Source organism: Simochromis diagramma, unplaced genomic scaffold, assembly GCF_900408965.1.
Source record: "Simochromis diagramma unplaced genomic scaffold, fSimDia1.1 OVJJ01000293.1, whole genome shotgun sequence".
Taxonomy (NCBI): domain Eukaryota; kingdom Metazoa; phylum Chordata; class Actinopteri; order Cichliformes; family Cichlidae; genus Simochromis; species Simochromis diagramma.
Genome location: NW_024386801.1, coordinates 788074 through 809706, shown reverse-complemented (window position 1 = coordinate 809706; position 21633 = coordinate 788074). Strand labels below are relative to the sequence as shown.

At 41.6% G+C, this 21633-nt stretch overlaps 1 protein-coding gene across 1 annotated transcript in view; it reads right to left on the bottom strand.

The window, feature by feature from the left end:
• LOC120729426 (cadherin-13-like) overlaps positions 1 to 21633 on the bottom strand; it is a 205059-nt gene that overhangs the window by 34541 nt on the left and 148885 nt on the right. Inside the window, exon 4 of the mRNA XM_040024968.1 lies at positions 14517 to 14624. Coding sequence (XP_039880902.1) covers positions 14517 to 14624 — 108 coding nt within the window. The remainder of the gene's footprint in view (positions 1 to 14516; positions 14625 to 21633) is intronic.

Sequence of the window (21633 nt, the reverse complement as noted above, 5' to 3'; positions counted from 1 at the left end):
TTCACAAATGTCCTGTTCAAAACATTGTGACCCCACACGTACCAGAACCAGGCTGTCAAAACCATGACAACTTTAAAAGCTCTAGAAATCATTACCCCCAAAAGGTAAGGATATAGAATTAGATACTTCTGACCTCATTGGCCAAAATTAATGGGTGATTAGAGATTTGTAGGAATTGAGAATATTTGGCAAGTTTGTATACAGCGACTAAAAAACAGTAAAGATAAGGTGTGTGTGTGTCTGTGTGATTTCATTTGAATCATTCATTTCCTGTCTCGTCTTATGGATCAGTGTAGCTCACGCCTCACGTTGTGTATTTTTTTTAAACTTATCAAAACCACACAAAGTAAACCACACAAAAATGTTCAGAAAACAAAGGAAACCAAAACATCTTGAAATCCATCACTTCTATAAATCTGTTCTTTCTACATGCCACAGAAGCACGCCGAGGGTCATCACCAGTGTCAGCACTCTGGGCCTCAACACTGTCGCTGTGTCAAGGACCTAAATGGTCACCCTGTATGGTGCCTGTGATAAGAGAAATGCCACGAGGCTGCCTTTAATGAGAATACACTTCAATGGGACAGCAGCTAAAATGAAGGCCTTTCTACTCCCACTTGAAAGAGCATGGGACATGAAACTACAGCGTTACAAGCCTGCACCAGATGAAGCTGAAATGCTTATAGCCTCTCCAGAGCTCTCTGCCATTTATCTCTATGTCCTGCTTCATCTTTTCCCTCTGCTCCCTCTCGCTCTAAGGCTCCTTGGTCCCCCGGTTCTTACTCTCTCTAATATGTCCATCCTAGCTCTTCTGTTAAGCATCAATATTTCTTTATATAGTCATCCTTTTCCATTTCCTCTTGTGCTTCTTCTTTTTAAAACATAAAGAAACATCCACATTTTTAAAAAAGCTTAGCAGTAGGCAGCTTTTTATGAATAAGCACCGCATGCTGAGAATATCTCCTCTTTTTCTTTAAAAAAAATGTCAATATTAAAAATTAGAACGGCGTAAAATGTCGTCTTCGTAGGACAGAACGCGAAAACAAAACCCAGCGCTGCACACACTCAAACAGGTGGCACTGCTGTCATTAAAGACAGAGATATTTCTGGTCTGTAATCACAGTGACAGCCAGCACCTGCAGAGAGTGACAAACTGGGTCAGATGAAGAGAAGTGAAAAAGAATGAGGTGCAACATTAGTTGGATTCACAGATGGCTTGGCATCAAACTTTGATAGGCGTGGGGGGGAGTGGAGGGAAAAACAAGAACAGTTGTAGAGGGAGGCAGGATGAGGAGAGAGTAAGTGAGAGAGGCGGATGTAGGGACTGTGGGAGAGGGAGAGATCACTGATAAAGGCACAATAACTTCAGCTGGAGAGTAGCTGAAGTGTCAGGAGAAGTTTAGACTGATTAGACGATGTCTCTGTGGGGCCCCAGCGTGATAATTTACTGTGCACACGACACATACTCTCTGTGATGTACACGCATGCTGGCGAAGAAATGTGCTCCCAGTGGCTTTGTCTCCACTGAGTCTGTCTCCCTGTGTGTGTGTGTGTGTGTGTGTGTGTGTGTGTGTGTGTGTGTGTGTGTGTGTGTGTGTGTGTGTGTGTGTGTGTGTGTGGGAGGACTGATGGGAGAATCTCACCTCTTTCTATCAGATCTCATTACCACCCAAGCATACATGAAAGACTGCGGGGCTTGTGATACTGCAGGAAGATGACAAGAGGTGTGCTGCTGCTCTGCAACACCAAACAGCAGCTTGTTGAAAAAATGAGCGGCAAAACAATAAGACCAACAGCAGAGTGTGTATGTTTATGATTGGTTTTGGTGTGTTAAAACCAGCGTATGCAAAATGTCGGGTGGACGAGGAATAAAACCTTGTATAGGTGTGTGTAGCTGTATACCTGTGATTAGTGATGCGAAACAGGAGTTGAAATACCGAGTACAGCCTTACTGCTTCCGTGGGAATTATACGTAGCAGTAAGCTGCTGCTAATCAAATGCACTTTATTAATGAATCATGAGCAGGTGTGAGCAGCTCTGTAAAAACAGAACTTTGGAAAGTTTGCAGCTCTGGAGCATTCAACTGTGCGTTAACATAATGCCACAATCTACCCAGAAGCGGATGCTGCGACAAATTTACCCCAAAGTCCCCAACGCTCAGATAAACTGCAAATAAAAAATAATAATAATAATAAATTATAAGCCTGGATCAGCATGTTAGATGTCAATCTTTACTACAGAACACGACTAGAAAAAAAGCTGAACAACAACAACAACAAACTTTATTTATACAGCACATTTAAAAACCAGTGGTGTACCAAAGTGCTTAACATGCAAGAGGGTAAGATGAAGTAACAGGGAAGGATGAGGGCTATGGCAAGGTACCAAAACGTGCTAGCAGCTTGAATGGCATTAAAACACACAAAGGCAAAAGAACTGCATATAAAAGCATAAAAGAAGGCTAAGTGTAGAGGATAAAACAGTCAAAACAAATTAAAAATGAAGATAAGAATAAGCGTTAAGCTAACTATCAAGCAAGCGTTAACTGGTAGAAAAGGCGAGGCTAAATAAGCGGGTTTTTAACCGCGATTTGAAGGAATGGATGGAATCAGACTCGCGGACAGCGATGGGGAGGTTATTCCATAAATCGGGTGCAGCCAAGGCAAACGCGCGGTCACCTCTAGTCTTCAGCCGAGATCTCGGCAGTACCAGGAGTGACCGGGAAGATGATCTTAATGCTCTAATAGGGGTGTATGATCTAAGTAGCTCAATGAGGTAGTTTGGCGCTATATTGTTAATAATTCAGAAGGTAAGCAGCAGGATTTTGAATTGAATGCCGCCCACTACCAGTAAGGAGACGAGCAGCTATGGAGGAGAGTAGAGTTAAGACTGAAGTAAAGTGAGTTGCTGGTTTCAAAAGCTGTTTACCAGGAGAAAGCCTCTTGTTTCCTAGAGGAACACTGCAGCACAGCTACAGTTTGCAAAGTTGCATTTGAGCAAACTTATAAGACTTTGGAAACAACGGGTTTTTTTGGTTAAAAAAGGAGATGTCTGGCCATAATGCACCGCACCCTGCTTGGTAAGAAAAACACAGCATGTCAGTACAAACACCCCATTGTGACTGCCCAGTACATTCTGATGGTTTGGGCTTGTTTTGCAGTCATAGGGGAACGCTGCACTCATGGATTTGACTATGAACTCCTTTGTTCATCATCTGATTAGAGTGAGACGTCAGGCTAAAGCTCGGCCGAAACTGGGTCGTACAACAAGACGATGATCGAAAGCACAGCAGCAAAAATCAAGGTGCTGCGTTGGCCCTGCCACGGTCCAGACCTCAGTCTGACTGAAATGCTGTGGCGGGACCTTAAGAGAGCTGTGCACAAACAAATGCCAGCAAACCTCAGAGTGGGCCAAAAATTCTCCCCATCGATGTGAGACACTCGTTAAAGTCAAACAGAAAATAATTTAAACTTCTGCAGGACGCTGAATCATAGGCTATGCACAGGACACGACTGAATGTACAAAGATATCTTCATGAGAAACACATATTTAATATAAAGTTAGTCTAAAGAAAACATGATCAGTCTGAGTCATTAACATGCAAAAGCCTTCCACACACACTACGCATGTCCTTGTACTTTTTAAGGGAGAACGAGGGAGTATTCTGACTCCTGTGTGTGTGTGTGTGTGTGTGTGTGTGTGTGTGTGTGTGTGTGTGTGTGTGTGTGAGAAAGAGAGAGAGAGAGGAAGAGTATCCAGTAGCATCCCTCAGTGATGCTTCTGTTATCCCTGTCAAGGTCACACAGCCAGCTGCGAATGACAATCACCAGCCATAAAAGGACTCCTGGGACCGCGCCAGTGTGTGTGTGCATGTGTACAAGCATGCAAAGCTCGGAACAGCGCTTTGCCTGATTGTCCTGCCACTCCAGCCTGCTAATGAGGGGGACGAGACAGAAAGGCCTAGTGAAGACGCGGACAAACAGAGCAGGGCCAGTCCTCCACGCTGGACGATGGGAAACACAGTTGGGCTAATTAACAGGCTGGTTAGTGAGGGCTCTGCTAATCATTACCCATCAGCCAATACAATCTGAACCAATCACAATGAGCTGAGAGGAGCAACGATCAAGAGGAACCCATGTGGGGAAAAAAGAAGCATGAACACAAGAGTGTTATTAAGCATCAAGACTGTGCTAAGAGGGTCAGCTGGAACTGCTGTAATGGGAAATTCTGCTCTTGAAAACAAACTCTCGTTCACACAGTTTAGCGTGCCCTTGTTACCTTTATAAGTGATTTTTTTCCCCCCATGGCAACAGGTTTGTGACATTCAAGTTCACACACCAACAAATGGAGAGCACAGAAAAAAAAATAGGATTTTTATTTTAAAAAACAGAAATAAATGTAACTGCTAGCGTTCTCGATGGGCTTTGGTTGCCTGCATCGGTTTTTCTCAGGCAGATGGATGACCAATCTTTCCATCTTGCTTAGGCTCACACCTGGACAGCATCTCTCACGTAGTTCACAGCTGACAAATCTGGTTTTTATTGCATCCCCTCATTTTTCTAAGTCCCTCTCATCAAAATGGATTTCACATGGGCTCTGTGTGTCTGGAAGTCCGCGTCAGATAGTTTTAACTCGCTGTCGGCGAACACCAAAACGAGCATGATTGTCATGCTGAACGACAGACGGTGAGATAGAGTCAAGAACTTTGTGGTTTTCATTAGACAATTAAGCAAATCAGATCTGATGAGAGGGCTGAAGGAGGCCTAGTTTTCTGATATTGTAGCTTCTTTATGTAAGAACAGGAAGACAAAGACGGAGACAGTGGTTGGAGAAAAGATGCAAAAGTTTAAAGGAAGAAACACTACAGCTGACAGACACCAGATAGAGGGTGAAAAGACAACAGACGCATACAGACTGACAGGCAGAGCAAATCAGGCTGCGCTCCTCACAGAAACAATGAAACAAAGGTGTCAGAAACATCTACTCGCTGTACTATGTTTGAGGCTGAGGCTACAACCAAACCGGGGCCTCATTCCTCTCACCAGCAGAACTTTATTGGTGCTGTCATGTCGAGTCAGACACGTTGAGTTGATTTGCGAGCTGGACCCAAAGGTAAAGAAGGATAAACACAGGCTGAATAACTGGCAGCTTCAGTACAAAAAGTTAAGATTGCTCTGCTGATTGAAAGGTTTGAGACTCGGTGTTGACACGTCGGAGACTTTGGTGGGTATTTAATGAAGCTTCCTCCTTTTTTTTTCTAGACTATAAATTTGTATTTATTTTACGATTAACCACTCACTCTGATATAAAGGCTTTTTTGAAAATTTAAAGATTTCTATTAGGACTAGAGATGGCACGATACCACTTTTTTATGTCCGATACCGATATCATAAATTTGGATATCGGCCGATACCGATATGAATCCGATATAGTGTGTTTTCAATCAATAAAACAGTTTTTTAAATATCTTGCTGTATTTTGTATACGTTTATACTCAAGTTTAAAAAACATAACAAAAACACTAAAGCTATTCTGTTATACCTGTATGCAAAAAATACACTGCACCCAAAATATTTCATAGTTCAGCAAAACTGATCAATCTAATAAAGTTAAACCTGCTCCATCCTCCCTATTCTGGTATTTTAAAGAGTACTTAGCAGAAACATTAAGCAACCTAACTAATAGGGTTGCAAACTCCCAGCAAAAAAAAAAAAAAAAAAAAAGAAGGGAACCACCCACCCTCCACCTCATGATGCTTAATCGACGTAATCAACCTTAATCTGATCCAGTGTGGAAAAAAAAATGCACAGAAATCAATTATTTTTCAAGAATAATTAAATAGATTCAACATCTTTCTTCAACAGAACTGCACAGATGGTACCTTCCCAAAGGAAAAAGTAGTATAGCTTACTAGGGTATATTAGACTTAATAGTTACTATATACAGTAATGGATTTCTATACATTTTACATCAGATTAAAACTTTGGGTGTAAGAGTCAGATAATTATTTATTAAAAGCTCGACATTTTAAATGAGAATAAGAAAGAAAAGTATGTCTTTGTGCCCCCTTCTCCCTGTTAATGCCCTGTCGGCCCCCCTGGCTAAACTTTGCTAGATCCGCCCCTGCACAGTTACAGCCGTCAGCTGCGTAGAAAAAGATCCTGGTGTAGAAAGTAATATTAAATAAATTCTAACAACAGCTTATCAAGCTTAAACGTGCTGCTGTTGTTCAGCAGCTGGTTTCCTCTTTCTGGTGCAAAGTGGGCCAAAAACAAACAAGAGAGACGGACTCGCAACAGAAAAGCCGATCAGCTGATCATTGATCAGTTTCACGATTGAAGTAGCAGCAGGAGAGAGAGAGAGAGGCAGTCGCTCCATATATCGGTTGTTAAGCTTAACGAGGGAATGCTTTACAAACATTCAGAGATGAACTTACACACTTGCTTTACTTCTCTCTGGGATCACTTCCTCGGAGATGAAATGCTGGTTTGGTAGCGAAGCTCCAAATGCTCAACCAGACCGCCGACAGGTCTGGCACGCCACAGCCGCTCTATCACGTGATGCATACTGCTCGGTTATGAGCCGAGTTACGCCATGTTGCAAGTTTTGTGAGTTACTTGTTTGATATTTAATGGATCGAATTACATTTTTTATTTCTCTCCGATATCCGATCCAGTAATTTAGGTCAGTATCGGACCGATACCGATACGTAATATCGGATCGGTCCATCTCTAATTAGGACCACAAAACTTGCCCAGACTGCTTTCTCGGAGCCTGTCCAAGCAGCTGGGATGCAGACCTGGAGCCAATTAGAAACATATTTTCTGCTTAATTCGCTGTAAGTTTTATCTCTTTTAAAGTGGATGTGAAATACTACATGTATAAAGATGATGGAGCGCTGTTCTCAAAAACAACCATGGATTTAACGCCGTCTGCGAAGCTGGATTTAAGAAATAAGCGTTCCGTTTTAGAGCATCTTAGGTCAGTACAGAACATCACGTCACTGGGTTGGTTGGTTATATATCTGTGGACAGGGCTGGACTGGGACATAACATCAGCAATGATGTACACTGTCTGAACTATCTACAACACATGGTGGAAACCTGAAATTAAGACAGAGAAGACTAGAGGTGAGACATGACCATTAGTGAATATTAACATTGATAAATGACAGATTTAGTGATATTTTCATAAACTATTTATTTGCCACATCAATAAACAGCACGGCAGGGCAAAATATTTTTTCTAACATGGCAACCTTTAAAAAGTGAAAGGAGACAGAAAGACAGGTGAGAAAGAATAAAACTTGATTGACTTTTTGATGGCATTTTACACACAGTACTGGTGCAGAATCTAGAAACTGTGGGAAAATACTGGCATCATATACAGTACTTAGTTACTTCTGAAGAAATTATGATGGGACCCTCAAAAAAATTACTATGTACAATAATGGATTTCTATACATTTTACATCAGATGACAACTTTGGTTGTAAGATTCAGATAATTATTTATTCAAAGTGAGACATTTTAAATGAGAATAAGAAAGAAAAGTATTTCTTTGTGCCCCCCTCTCCCTGTTAATGCCCTGCCTGCTCCCCTGCCATAACTTTGCTAGAGCCGCCCCTGCACAGTTACCAGCTGTCAGCTACTTAGAAAAGGATCCTGGTGTTATTAGTCTCCCAGAAACAGTTCATAACTTCCCTTCAACTCATCCATGTCACCTAAAAGGTAAACCTGTTTCTCCATCACAGCTCTGATGATCCAGTAAGGACATCTCCTGGTTTCATCTTCATGTTTCCCTCTCACCACATAACCAAACCATATCATGACCAGCAGCTTTACAGCTGTGGCTCCAGCAAACATCAGCTGATACTAGAAATTAATATTAAATAAATTCTAACAACAGCTGATCAAGCTTAAACGTGCTGCTGTTGTTTAGCGCGACATCCGCTGGTTTCGTCTTTCTGGCGCAAAGTGAGCGATAAAAAAACGAGAGAGACGATCAGCTGATCATTGATCAGTTTCATGATTGAAGTAGCAACAGGAGAGGGAGGGGAGAGGATGAGAGAAGAAGAAACAGCTGTGCAGCAAAGACACAGAAAAACTCCAGCTTTGTGTCTTTTTTTAATTCTAGCTGAAGTCCGGGACAAACTGTTCCTTTTCACCTCAATACAAAACGCGTAATATTTTCTCTGAATACGGGACGATTCAGCTTTTTACGGGACGGTTGGCAACTCTACTAACTAAAGTTCAATAACATCATAGCACCCACCCAGCTGTATAGAAACTCCGTCATGCTAGCTAGTACCCAGTACGAGTTATTGTAACTGACTGCAAAAAGTCAGCACAACAACAATAAATTATATCTAAACTTGGTTTATATCTGGGTCAGTTCACCTGACACTGGGACCAGCGGCCGCCTCGGGTCTCTCCTCCTCCTGCCTTCCCTTTCCCTCATCCACATGCTGGCCTCCACCACTTGCTAATGTTACTGACTCTGTGGAAGCTCCGCCATAGCCACCACAAAACAACTGAGTTATTTTTACACATCTGCCAGCATCTGGCCAATCCACCACCTCTCATTGTTTTTTCCGTAACGGAAAAGCAACAGATTCCAGTGACAGAAAAAGACAGATGAACTTGAAACGCTGGGTCCAATACAGCTTTGTTGCTTGGTTCTCAATTACATTCTATCCTGTGTTTCCCAGGGTTCAAATTTCAGTTTGTTTTCCTTTGGTCATCACTTGTGATTGGCTCCCAACCAGATTTAATGGGGTCTTATGGCTTTAGGAGAATTGCAATTTGAAACATCCCTTAGATAAAGGGAAAACAGCTCAAAACTGGAGCAGGCTGTTGGCTGGACGATCAAACGAGAGCCAAAAAAAGAGACAGAAACCCAGTAAAAATCCCAACTTTCCAAAAACACAACAATACTTTTTCTGTTTGTTAGTTTTTGTGCAATAAAAAACTGTATTTTCAGTCTTTTACAGGAGGACTTACCAAACTGCCAAAAACTAATACTGCAGCAATCACAATGGCTGAAAAATAAGGAGTTTATGAAAAATAAATAAATAAATCCTTCTGTCTGAAAGAAACAATTTACCTGTTAGGTTTGGAGATGGGGGCACTGAGAAACAGACAGAAGGCAGAGCTGGAGGTGTCAGAGTTGATGAGGCTGGACAAGATTGGATTAGATTAGAGGGACAGGTCGGGTTGAGCAGTTTGGAGACAAAGTTGAAGAGCTAAGGTTGAGTCTGGGCATGTGCAGAGGAGAAATATTAGCTCCCAGGCCCATATACAGTGGCTTGCAAAAGTATTTGGCCCCCATGTGTTAGAATGGCTCAGTCAAAGTCCAGATCGAGAATCTGTGGCAAGATCTGAAAACTGCTGTTCACAAACGCTGTCCATCTAACCTGACTGAGCTGGAGCTGTTTTGCAAAGAAGAATGGGCAAAGATTTCAGTCTGTAGATGTGCAAAGCTGGTAGAGACAGACCCTAAAAGACTGGCAGCTGTAACTGCAGCAAAAGCTGGTTCTACAAAGTATTGACTCAGGGGGCTGAATAATTACGCACACCCCACTTTTCACTTATTTATTTGTAAAAAATGTTTGGAATCATGTATGATTTTCGTTCCACTTCTCATTCATGTTTGTGGCTGTAATGTGACAAAATGTGGGAAAGTTCAAGGGGGCAGAATACTTTTGCAAGCCACTGTATATATATATAGTAGGGGTGCAACGATACACAAAATTTTCGGTTCGATACTTTGGTGTCACGGTTCGATATTTTTTCGATACAAAAAACTGTTCATGCCTTTTTAATTTGTCATTTATTAAAATTATAAATATATATTTTAACTCAAAAGTACAGTTTTTAAATTTAATGTTGCTGAAACAACAAAGTAATAAAATAAATAAATATATCTGATTGAGGAATCACTCATCTTTGGAAAAGAGAGTTTATTACAGAGAAATGGCTCTTTCAAAATAAAAGCTATACTATACGCTTCTTCTGGGCTATATTCTCAGCAGCATATTAAACATATCAGGTCCCCATAAGGAGAATCCTGTGCTAACGGCTGTCTAAATGACTCGGGTAAAGTTTGTAGCATGCGTGCTTGTTGTTTTTGTCTGCTTCCACTTGTCTTTGCACTAGGATGATGTCGGAGTAAATGTGCAGTCATATTCGTTGTGTTCCCACTAGTGCTGTCAGCGTTAATCTGAAATGACGTTAACGCCACAACACGGCAAATCTCCGTTAACGAGCTACTGTGGATCGCCCCGTGCGTGGGGCTGGACGGCGTCAACAAATTAACAAGCTAACTGCGCTAATGCACTAGTTCCCACCAATTGAGCATTGAGTGGCACATCCAACATACTGTTTTACTTTTGTCCATGACGCGCTTACCTTCAGGGTCACACGTCACATGAAAACCAAAATAGTTCCAAAGGCCAGATCTGAATGAGGGTGGGGGAGGTTCAATTTGCCATGTTGCAAGGAGAGCTTAACTTCTGTCTCGCTCAGTGTTGCTAACTCCTCAGTAAGGAAAATCGCTATTGGCTGTCCTAAAAGTCGCTAGAAGTCGCTAAATGATGTCATCGCCTAATTTGCATAATTGATCATGCTAATGTAATTGTAACCTACGTTGTTGGAGAGAGAAATAACATCGTGGAAGAGACATAAAGTGAGTAAAAAAACGTCCTAAATGCATTTAGAATTTATTTAGAACTACAAATTAAATTTCTTTTAGCAATTATTGTTTTTTAATGTCACAATTCCAGCCCTGCTCCTTTACCCGGGCTTGGACCGGCAAAAGTGACCCGAAATAGGCACTCTGGGAGAGTTACTTTGTGTGTGTGTGTGTGTTTATAAGTAGTTTTAAAACTTGTGATCCACAAAACAGCATAACAGTAAAATAAGATCTGACTCCGTTACAGTCAGTGCGGAAGCAGCGGCTTCACTCATGCGTGTTTGGACGCGTTTGGACACCTATGCGTTTGGACACCTATGCGTTTGGACGCACAGGTGTGAACATCTGCTGCCCTGATAGCAGCTGCGGGAGGACTATCCTCCGCCCGTGAGCGCTTTGGCACGGGTGAGGTGCACCGTGCCAAAGCACCGCTGCTTGTTGAGAGTAAGAGCGATATGCGCTTTCACGTCAAAAAGTTGACATAAATAAGTCTCCAATAATACCAGAAAAAGTCGCCAGATTTGTCGCTTTTTAGAAAAAAAGTCGCTAAGAGGGTCTGAAAACTCGCTAAATATAGCGACAAAGTCGCTAAGTTGGCAACACTGGTCTCGCTAGCTTGCGCTGCGCTCAGTGGATCTGCGCTCGACAGTGCAGCCTAGGCGGAGTAGTCGAACGCAGATCCACTGAGCTCTCAACACAGACAGCATCGTCAGAAGAAAAGTTGATGAAATAAATTAAAAATTTTGTATTGTTCGATACATATGCGTACCGAACCGAAAGCACTGTATCGAACGGTTCAGTATTGTTGCGCCCCTAATATTTATAGGTCGAGGAAAACATTTCGCCCTGAAGCTTGAAGTTATTTTATCAGCCTTCTATCCCCACATGACAGGATGACTCACACTTAATCCCAAACAAGAAGGCAACAAATGAAAATAAAAAATTTAAAAGATGAAGCATTTAGACCACATGGGCTTATTTGACTTCCTAAATACAACAGTCTAAAAATGGTCCTATTAGCAGAGACTGAAGTGGCATCTACAAAGAGAAACGTTTAAGCATATCTGTTTCAATGCATGTTCCAGCTGCTGTGTGAGCTGTTTAAGGGCTCCGGAGGGAGGGCAGGGGGGAGACCTCTGTATCAAAACACTTCCACAGCTAGCAGGAGGTGTGACATAAACAACAAGGTTCTTAGCCTTCCCCTGTGAGCCCTGCTGACAGCTGACCCCCCCAAAGTACACACACACATTGCACATGTGCACATATGCACACACTACACATTCAAATTGTATTCCTCTCAGTGCTTCTCGCTGCTTATCTCTCAGAGGGAAGAAGGAAGGATGAAAAATGAATGGCTGCCACATGGAAGTAGTACGGTTGTATAAGAAGAAGAAAAGCTATTGGTGTGGAAAATCAATTCCGCCAAGTCACCAACACATAGCTTCTATTAGGTAAAATAGCCAACATTAGCCTGTCTTCTCATGCAGAGCTGAGGGATGAAGGGGTACCGGCATGAATGTATGGAATGCACAAACAGTGATGAGAAGCAGGAATTGGGAAACTAGAAGGACGGTTAAGGCATCCCAGTGGAAGAAGAGAGTGAGAAAATAATGAATGTCATGTAGGCACAATGCTCCTGTTGCTCGTTTGAATGCGTAAGTACTGCGCAGGGTAAACTGCTCCTCCTGTATCACTGGTTAACGCTCTGCCCAGTCAGGTCCAGAGCATACTGCAGAAATAATGTGTCCCATACAGATTACTCTATTCTGCTGACTCTTATCTTCCTGCTGTTGGCAAGGCAAGAAATTTGCACGACCCCACGGCCAACAGTTGTCCCGCAAAAGTATCACCTGGTGGTCTGGCACACTTGGTCCAGTCCAACCTTGTATCTCCAGGCTTTACAGGGACCATACTGAGCACAGCATTAGTATGAGGGGTAGAGCCGGGCTTTGTGCCGTGGTCATGCTCTCCAGGGCACAATTATCTGTTATGTGCAAGGCTCAGAGAGGGATATCTTTTTTATTTTAGTCTGAGTGAGCATTGAGAGCTGTGGATGATCTCTCAGTGCCCAGCCTTAGAGCAAAGCTCATAAATCAAAGCTTTGTAATACAGATCAATATAAATACCTTACACAGGTGTCCAAGTGTTTGACTTTTGGTTGATCGTTTGTTCTGCGGGGTTCAGGTGACGTGATTTACATGTTGCATGTGAAAAAGTGAAATAAAACACGTCTGAGAGAGAAACTGGAGAGTGTCGAGCAAGTTATTAATGTTTTTAATCTCCCACACAAGTAATCAGCTGCGTCACCTTTGCTTTGTCACCAGGACACACATTTGGTTTCTTTTCTGTGATGAAAGAATCAGACAACATGCTGCGGAGAGAATTTACCAAAAGTCCAAATGTAAGCTTTTTTCTGTAACACACGTTTCACATTTGTGTTTTAATAAATGTGCACATGAAGGTTTAAATTCAGGGATGTTTGCAAATGTTTGCACACTCGACCCATAACTGCAGATTATGTATGTATCAGAGTTTTCTTTGCAAAAAGGGTCCAAAGCTGATCGTTTTGGCTTAAACTGATAAAAGGATGTAAAATAATAAAATTACAGATAAGAAAAACGACTGATCACCAAGAACAGATTATATGAAAATGTGTTGTTATTTTTCTATTCATTAGTTCTATTTATTTGATAGAGATGTGCCGAGTTTGAAAGGTCTTTTATCATACATCAACTTTAACTTTAAAATTGCCATGTTACATTTTTTAAGGTCATAAAACATTATTACACATACTAACACTGTAATATATATAGTTTATAGATACATGTTACGCTGCAACACTTGTACATATATCAAAATAGTTTAGCGCTTTAATCTGAAAAACAAAAAATCTTTAATTTTTTATTATTTTGTCAAGAATTTTGATCTGGCCCAAAACACATGAAAGTCACTCCATGTCAGGATGTTATTGTTAGTTCTTTAATAAACTGAAAATCAGCATTTAAACCGAAATCCGAGAGCGACAAACTATAGATGAAAATGAACATCTGGTTTACCTTCCTCTCCACGTGGCGGCACGTGTCATACTTGATCTCAGAATAAAACGCTCCACCTGCGTCGATCATTTAAAGAACTAACTCGACTTCTTTGACTACGAAGTCATTTCTCAAACAACAACAGCTTTTAAATATAAAACTGTGTCATCCAGTAAACATCTGTTATGAAAGGATATTTTCAAAAGCAGCAAAAACAGCTTTTTGGTGGGTAAACGTTTCCACTTTATGTGGTTACAAGTAACCATATTTATTAAAAAACCATCCATGTCAGTGCAGAATAAACACAAGCGTGTGGCATTGGTGCTCCAAATGTTAACAACAGGCCCCGACATTTAATGCAATTAATATTTTATAAACAGTAATTAAAGAAAGTATTTACACAATTTAATTAATTTTCACACATCAAATCTCCCTCAAAAATGTAACAATAATAATCTGATTAGCATTTTTTAAATCATCATAGCTTGTCAAAATAAAGCAGAAAAGTGGGCAATTAAAAACAGCTCAGTCTGGTAATTACTCTGCTTTTGACTGTGTGCAGGATAAATGACTCCTACATGCGTTGAATATTGGCAAGAACTGTAAAATATGAATATATTGTCTAAAAAAACAACATTATAAAGGTCAATTTATTCCATACATGAAAGTAAATTAATAAGAAAATCTGCCTTAGTGTGTTTTTTTTTTAATGAAAAATACGCTTTTAAAATTGCTATTTGCACTTTAAACAATGGCTGTATCTGGGATGATAGGAGCATGTGTTCCTTACCTGGCCAATGAACTTGGGAAAGGGACCTCGCTCATTCTCACTTATAGATATATTAGGAACCAGCAGGGATCTCTTAGATCTGTACGGCAGCTTTTGACCCACGATATCCTACAAAACACAGAAGAGAAACCATATCATTGAAACTGGCAATAACTGAAATAGCTACATAATGTCTATCAACATTTTTAATTACCCGAAAACCCCACAACAACATCTAAACACACACACATACATAGCGAGTTGTTAAGTGTGCACTGAATGCAATAAAACTGTTAATACAGCTACTCTTAGAGAAATTTCTTTCTTTTCCTTTTTTAAAGGCGAGTTGTATATATATAACATATGATGCAAACAAGCTGAACATCTGCATCTGGCAGTCAGCACCATATGCCTTACACATTTGGAGATAAGGACATAGTCTCTGGGAAAACTCTGCTGCTCTCACTAAATCTTAAATTCTTTATTTATATGTGTTCAGCCCGTATGTTAAATAAGGATGGGAGAGAAAAGTAGAAAGCAAATTCAAAACAAAGCTGACAAGAAATGGTAAAAATGAAGAAATGAGCAAAGGCAAGGTTTTGGTAAAGTAATTGAACTGTTCGAGCAGAAGGAGCCCATCTGAAATGTTGCTTTTGCTCTTGAGAACACAATAGCATAATCTAATTTTATCTTCCACCCTCCTGCTGCTGTAAACAAAGACATGCTTTTTGCTGTGTAATATAGGGAAAAATTCTCCCTTTCCTTTTGAAATCTCGGATGCAGTTCTTTCTGCTCTGATGAAAATAATGCCTAGAAATGACCCCAGGAAGCTGTAACCTAGGCTGCTAGCACACAGTGATGAAATATCACGGCAGGGCAGTTCACCGATTGCCTGAACACCTGGACTTCAGCCGAGGAGCTCACACGTTTGTTTGACGCATTACTTTGATGCAAAACGATGCAGGAAAATGTTCTGTTCTGATGATGTTGGATCTCACATCGGCCTTTGACACCGTTGACCATCACATCCTACGTGAAAGGCTGAAATACTGGGTCGGTGTATCTGGATCTGCCTTAGAGTGGTTCTCTTCATATCTGTATGAACGTTACTTTTTTGTGGCAGTCTCTAAGTACAGGTCATCTTCCACGTCCGTCCTGTCCCGTGGTGTGCCACATGGCTCTGTGCTGGGGCCTTTATTGTTCTTAATATATCTACTTCCCCACCAGCACAGCATTTTGAGCCCCTTTAAAGACATCTGCTACCACTGCTATGCCAACGATATCCAGTTATACATTTCTTTCAAGCCCCAAGATGTTTCTAAGCTGCAGATTTTGAACGAGTGCTAAGAATCCGTTAAAGTTTGGATGGCTGACAACTTCCTCCAACTCAACGAAGGAAAGACTGAAATCCTTGTATGTCCTCCTGACAGACGTGTACCTAAGATGATGAATGCTATTGGTCCTCTTGCAACATTTGTGAAATCGTCTATCAGGAACCTCGGGGTAATCTTCGACCCGGCTCTCACTTTGGATGTTCACGTCAAATCTTTGGTTCGGTTTTATCACTTAAGAAACATTTCCAAAGTAAGCGCGATTGTATCTCGCACTGAACTGGAGATTGTCATTCATGCTTTCATTTCAGCAAGACTGGACTACTGTAATTCACTGTTTACATGTTTAAACTGAAACTCCCTGGAGCGTCTGCAGATTGTTCAAAACGCTGCAGCAAGACTTCTGACCAAAACATCGAAGTACTCACACCGTTGCTAATACAGCTGCACTGGCTCCCCTGTCGAATTCAGAGTCCGCTTCAAGATTCTGGTTCAAGCTCCTGCCTACACCATTGAGCTTCTACAGCCTTATGTTCATAGCAGGCCTCTTAGGTCATGTGACCAGGGTCTACTTTCATTCATCAGACAAAGTTGAGAACTAAGGGAGACAGAGCTTTTGCCACTGTGGCTCCCAGACTGTGGAACTCTGTCCCACTGGGCATAAGATCTCTGGACTCAGTAGCTTCTTTCATAAAACAACTAAAAACACATCTTTTTAGAATTGCATTTTGTTGACTGTTGTCTGTTTTGTTTTACGCTTTGTCATCCTTGTGTGAAGCACTTTGTGATCTTTTATGTGGAAAGGTGCTATATACATAAAGTTTTACTTACTTACAACACACAAAGTGTTGGGAAAGCGAACACGGTTTAGTAAATCTGATTAGTATTAGTAATAAAATATGATGTGATACAGCCAAAATCTCTTAATAGAACGGATATCAGCAAAATGTTGGTTATGTTTGTTTATAAGTTAATAGCTCAACGAACACTTTTGGCTTCGTTTGGTCCTCAGTATGTCATGATCCAACTAAGGGATGTGCATATTTCACTGGTAATGACCCGTTAATCGTGATCTGCATGATGTGGACTTACTTCATGCTCAAAGAATCAACATGCTGCTGTGGCTGTCAGGCGTCAGCTCACATACTACATACCTCCTATAATAATATTTTGGACTTTTTTCTCTTTGAGTCTTTGGCATTGTAACCAAAGTCACTTGAAAAAACTCTCATATAGATTATACGTCTGCTTTGTCAGAGCTTCCCTTCAACCTCTATATTAATCCCTCATAAACCCGTTGGCTCTGTTTCCAGTTCACCTCAGAGCAGTCTAGTACAAAACACACGACCATCTCTTATAACCTAACTAAAATTATTGATATTGTTGTTGCAGTTGCTCACTAAAATACTGAGAAGTTAAACATCCGGGAGAAAAAAGCATTTCCAAACTCCAGCTGGCAGACTAGTAAACTGATTAGCTTGACTAGCTAACTTGTTGATTTAGCTAATTAAACAGCGGCAAAATGAAAAAGTACAACACTGAATTTTAGTCTTTTATCCAGATGGTAATAAGGTTCCTACTATTCAGTATCGCTTTGAACAAAACTTACTATTCCAATGCCAACATCCCACAACAACCAACACCCCCACCTCAGGATTTCATTTTGACTTCGACATTGAACTTTGTTTATAAAAATGACAGAACGATAACAGTCAAAGCAAAGCGCACATACATAAAAACTTCAACTGAGCAAGTGTTAAAATGGTAACACTTTTTCAATATAAAAGTACAAAAACCATACTTGTATTTTTTGTGAGTTCATTTATAATATAAATATCCTATTTATTTATTTGCTTTTGTTCTTTTTTAACCTAGCGTGCACAACTATAATGAGTTCACAAAGATATGGCAGCATATACGCAAATCAGGCATGACATTATGACCACCTGCCAAAAAACAACATATTGCTCATCACCCATTTGCTGCCAGAACAGCCCTGACCCATCGAGGCTTTCACTCTGTTTGAGCCCTGATGTCGTGCTGTGGCACCATGATGTTAGCCAGTGGTGGTCCTAGGCTGTTTGGTGCCCTGGGCGAACACCCCCTAACTAACAAACAACCATCATAATTCATCATACAATGACAATAGGACAAATCGACAACTGACAATGACTAATTAATATTGTGCTGAACACAGTCCAAAAGATTCAGTCAGCTACATCAGTGTCTACTGTTTACTCTCATAGCCAAGTGGCTAACAAACGTAAACAGACGTTTTCACTATCACTACTAATTAATGTTTTCTTGTTGTATCCCTGTTGTGGTCAGTGCTATCCACTATGCTGTTGCATGCTGGGGCAGCAGGTTGAGGGTCACAGATGCCAACAGATTCCATAAATTGATCCACAAGGCCAAGAATGTTGTGAGGATGGAGCTAGACTCCATTAGGGTGGTGTCTGAGAGGCAGATGTTGTCCAAGATAAGGACAATCATGGATTATACCTCCCATCCACTCCATGATGTACTGGTGAGTCACAGGAGCACGTTCAGTGAGAGACTGAGATTACCCACAATGCACCACTGAACGACACAGGAAATCATTCCTGTCTGTGGCCATTTCTCTGTACAACTCCTCCATCTAACACACTGCGAACACTGTAATAGTTTCACCCTTTTTACACACACTCTTTTCTACTCTGGAATAATCATCAATTTTCTTGATATTTATTTATAATCACCCATCCCCCCACCACAACATAACCTAACAGACCTACACTTTAGTTCACAGATTCACTTTGTCGAGGGTTTATTTCTGGGATTTCACACAACCCAGGATTCAGATCATGAATACATGATGGGCTTGGATTTACAACATTATGAATGAAATGTGCTCTATTTGGAAGCAGCCGGCCCCCTTCCTCTTTCGACGGGTTGTGTGTGAGACTTCAAATCATCAAATTGTAAATTATAAATTTGAAACTGTTATTGATCCCTTTATCCCGAGTTCTAAAGTGTATATTTATTTTCTTAATCTTCTTATATATATTGTTTGTTTACTTGCACTGCTGTAACTGGAGCCTCGTCATCTCGATACTGTACTGTATATAGAGGAGATGACAATAAATAGAAAACAGATTGGTGCCTATGCAATGCAGCATGGGTGCGAGCAAAAAAAAAAAAAAAAAGACCACGATGCCGCCCCATGCAACTGCCCGTGTCGCCTGTATCAAAAACCACTACTGATGTTAGCAAAGGATCCTTTAAAGCCAAATCAACACCTCAAACTTCGTGTTGTGCTCTTAAACCATTCCCGTTTTTGCTTTGTGGCTCGGTACATTATCCTGTTGAAAGGAACCACAGCCAATAGTGAATACCATTTCCATGAAAGGTTGTAGATGGTCTGCAACAATGCTTAAGTAGGCGGTACATGTCAAAGTGACATCTACGTGGATAGCAGCACTCGAGGCTTTAGAGCAGAATATTGCCCAAAGCATAACACTGCCTTCGCTGGCTTGCATCCTTTGTCGTGTTCCCTGGAAGCGATGCACATGCACCTGGCCATCCACATGATGTCAAAGAAAATGCGATTCAGCAGTCTTCCATTGGTCCATGCTTTCGGCATTGGACAGGAGTCAACATGGGCACCCTGACTGGTCTTTGGCTATGCAGCCCCCTTAGTAGGGATGGGTACCGGTATCCGGTGCCATCATGGCACCGGTTCTGACATAAACGGTAGTAACCAGACCGAAAAGCAGCGCACATTTCGGTGCTTTATTTTCCTGAGATGTGATACACTTTAGATTCTAGCCTGTCAAAGGAGGTAACACCTCGAATCTGATGAAACACCTGGAGACGCATAGCGTTTTTTTTAAAAGCCGAAAAATGCACCGTATTTGATAGCTTGCTGCGAGACCTCACACCGAGCACATCTACTGCGGGTGTGGTGCCTGTTATCGGACCCGGAGTTAGCAACATCCCCCAAGAACCCGAAGAGGAGAGTCCTGGCCCCTAGCCCTGCCAGTGTAGCAGAAATGATGAGGATGATGATGCAGCAGCAGCCGTTCTTCTCTGCGTGAGTAGCTTAATGTTGTTTGTGTGTAATTTACGTTGAGTAGGCTAACCACGTTATTACATTAATGCATGTAAGGTGAACTAGCAAACATCATCATAGCTACATGCGGCTGTCTTCTTGTTTGATGGCAGATGCTCCCTTCACCCTGGCCAAAAAGGCTAAAATGACCAAAGAAAAAGTGGAAAACAGCTAAACATGAGAGGTTTTTGGACAAAGTTTGTGTTTTTTCCATTGTTTAAGCACTGCTTCCAGCCAAGAGTGATACCATATATGCCCCATAGCTGCAGAAAAGGCTAACATTGTTATCTTTTTACAAAAAAACCAGCTGAATATGAGAGGTTTTTGGACCAATTTTGTGTTCTCCATTCTTTAAGCACCGGTTTGAGCACCGTTTAAGCACCGGCACCGTTTCAAAAGTACCGGTTTGGCACCGGTATCGGATAAAACCTAAACGATCCCCATCCCTACCCCTTAGGCAACAAACTGTGATGGACTGTGTATTCTGTGACCTTTCTATCAGAACTTTTCACATTTTTGGGGGGAAGATTTGAGCTACAGTAGCTCATCTGTCAGATCAGCCCACACAGGACAGCCTTCGATTCCCATGTGCATCCGTCTGCCTTGACTACCTACGACTCTGCCACTGTTTCCCATTGTTCCTTCTTCGGACCGCCACAAACCAGATAAACTCCACTAGATCTGAAGTTGTGTAGCTTCTTTTCTCTTCACTTGCCCCCTAATGTTTCCCACCCATAACAGGTCCCACGATGACGAGAAAATAAATCAGTGTTATTCACATCACCTGTCGCAGTCATAATCCTGTGCCTGATCGCTGAGGTGAGGTCTCTGCACGTTTACACTGCTTCTCAGCTGACAGTAACGATGCTGTTGCTTTCACCTCTGTCAGCATGATGGAAACAGAAGAGGTAAAACTGAGCCACTCGGAGACAATGATTTGGCTTCATCTGCCAAACACTCACATCACTAACCACAACGCCGCTCCACCACCCCAGCTACAAAGTGCAGAAAGCACACAGTGAAACAGTAATCACAAACACAACCCAACCAGAACAAACCAAAGACACAGCGAGTGGTCTCTGAAATGGCCACTCTTATCAAATCCACTGGGGGATGACCTTTGAAATGTCAAAGAGAGAAATCAAAAACCTGACCTAAAACTGTTAAACAGAACATTGCACAAAAGTATGAAGGATTACAGTCAGTCCCTGGTGTGTGTGTGTATATTTATGTGAGCGGTGCACAAGCAAGTTTACGGACTTTTAAGCACTGCGTGTAGAAATCTGGCCGGAGTTCGAAGGCTCGGGATGAACGCATCAATCCCATCGTGCACAGCTGTGTGATATTTGTGAAGATGGGTAAGAGGAGCTGCGAGGCAAAGAGACACCACGAGGTATTTTTAGTGGCAGGTTAGAAGAGTAAAGGCTAAGATAAATCATGCTGTCAAATCCACGCCTTCGCTGAGCTGAGATACAGTGGCTATGAAGAAGGAGCGATGGTGCTTTAAAATGTATCAATGCTCTGCAGGTGGAACGCGAGCAGGATGAGCGGCACATTCACCGAGTTGGGAATGGCTCACCACGGGGTATTCTGGGAAAGAAAACTCGCAGCTCTGCTCTCTTCGCTCGCACCTTTAGACCTGCCACTATGCCCATCTCACTCATTCTTTCCTCTCACTTCACTATAGCTTTTCTTCTCACTTTCTCCTTTTGCTTTC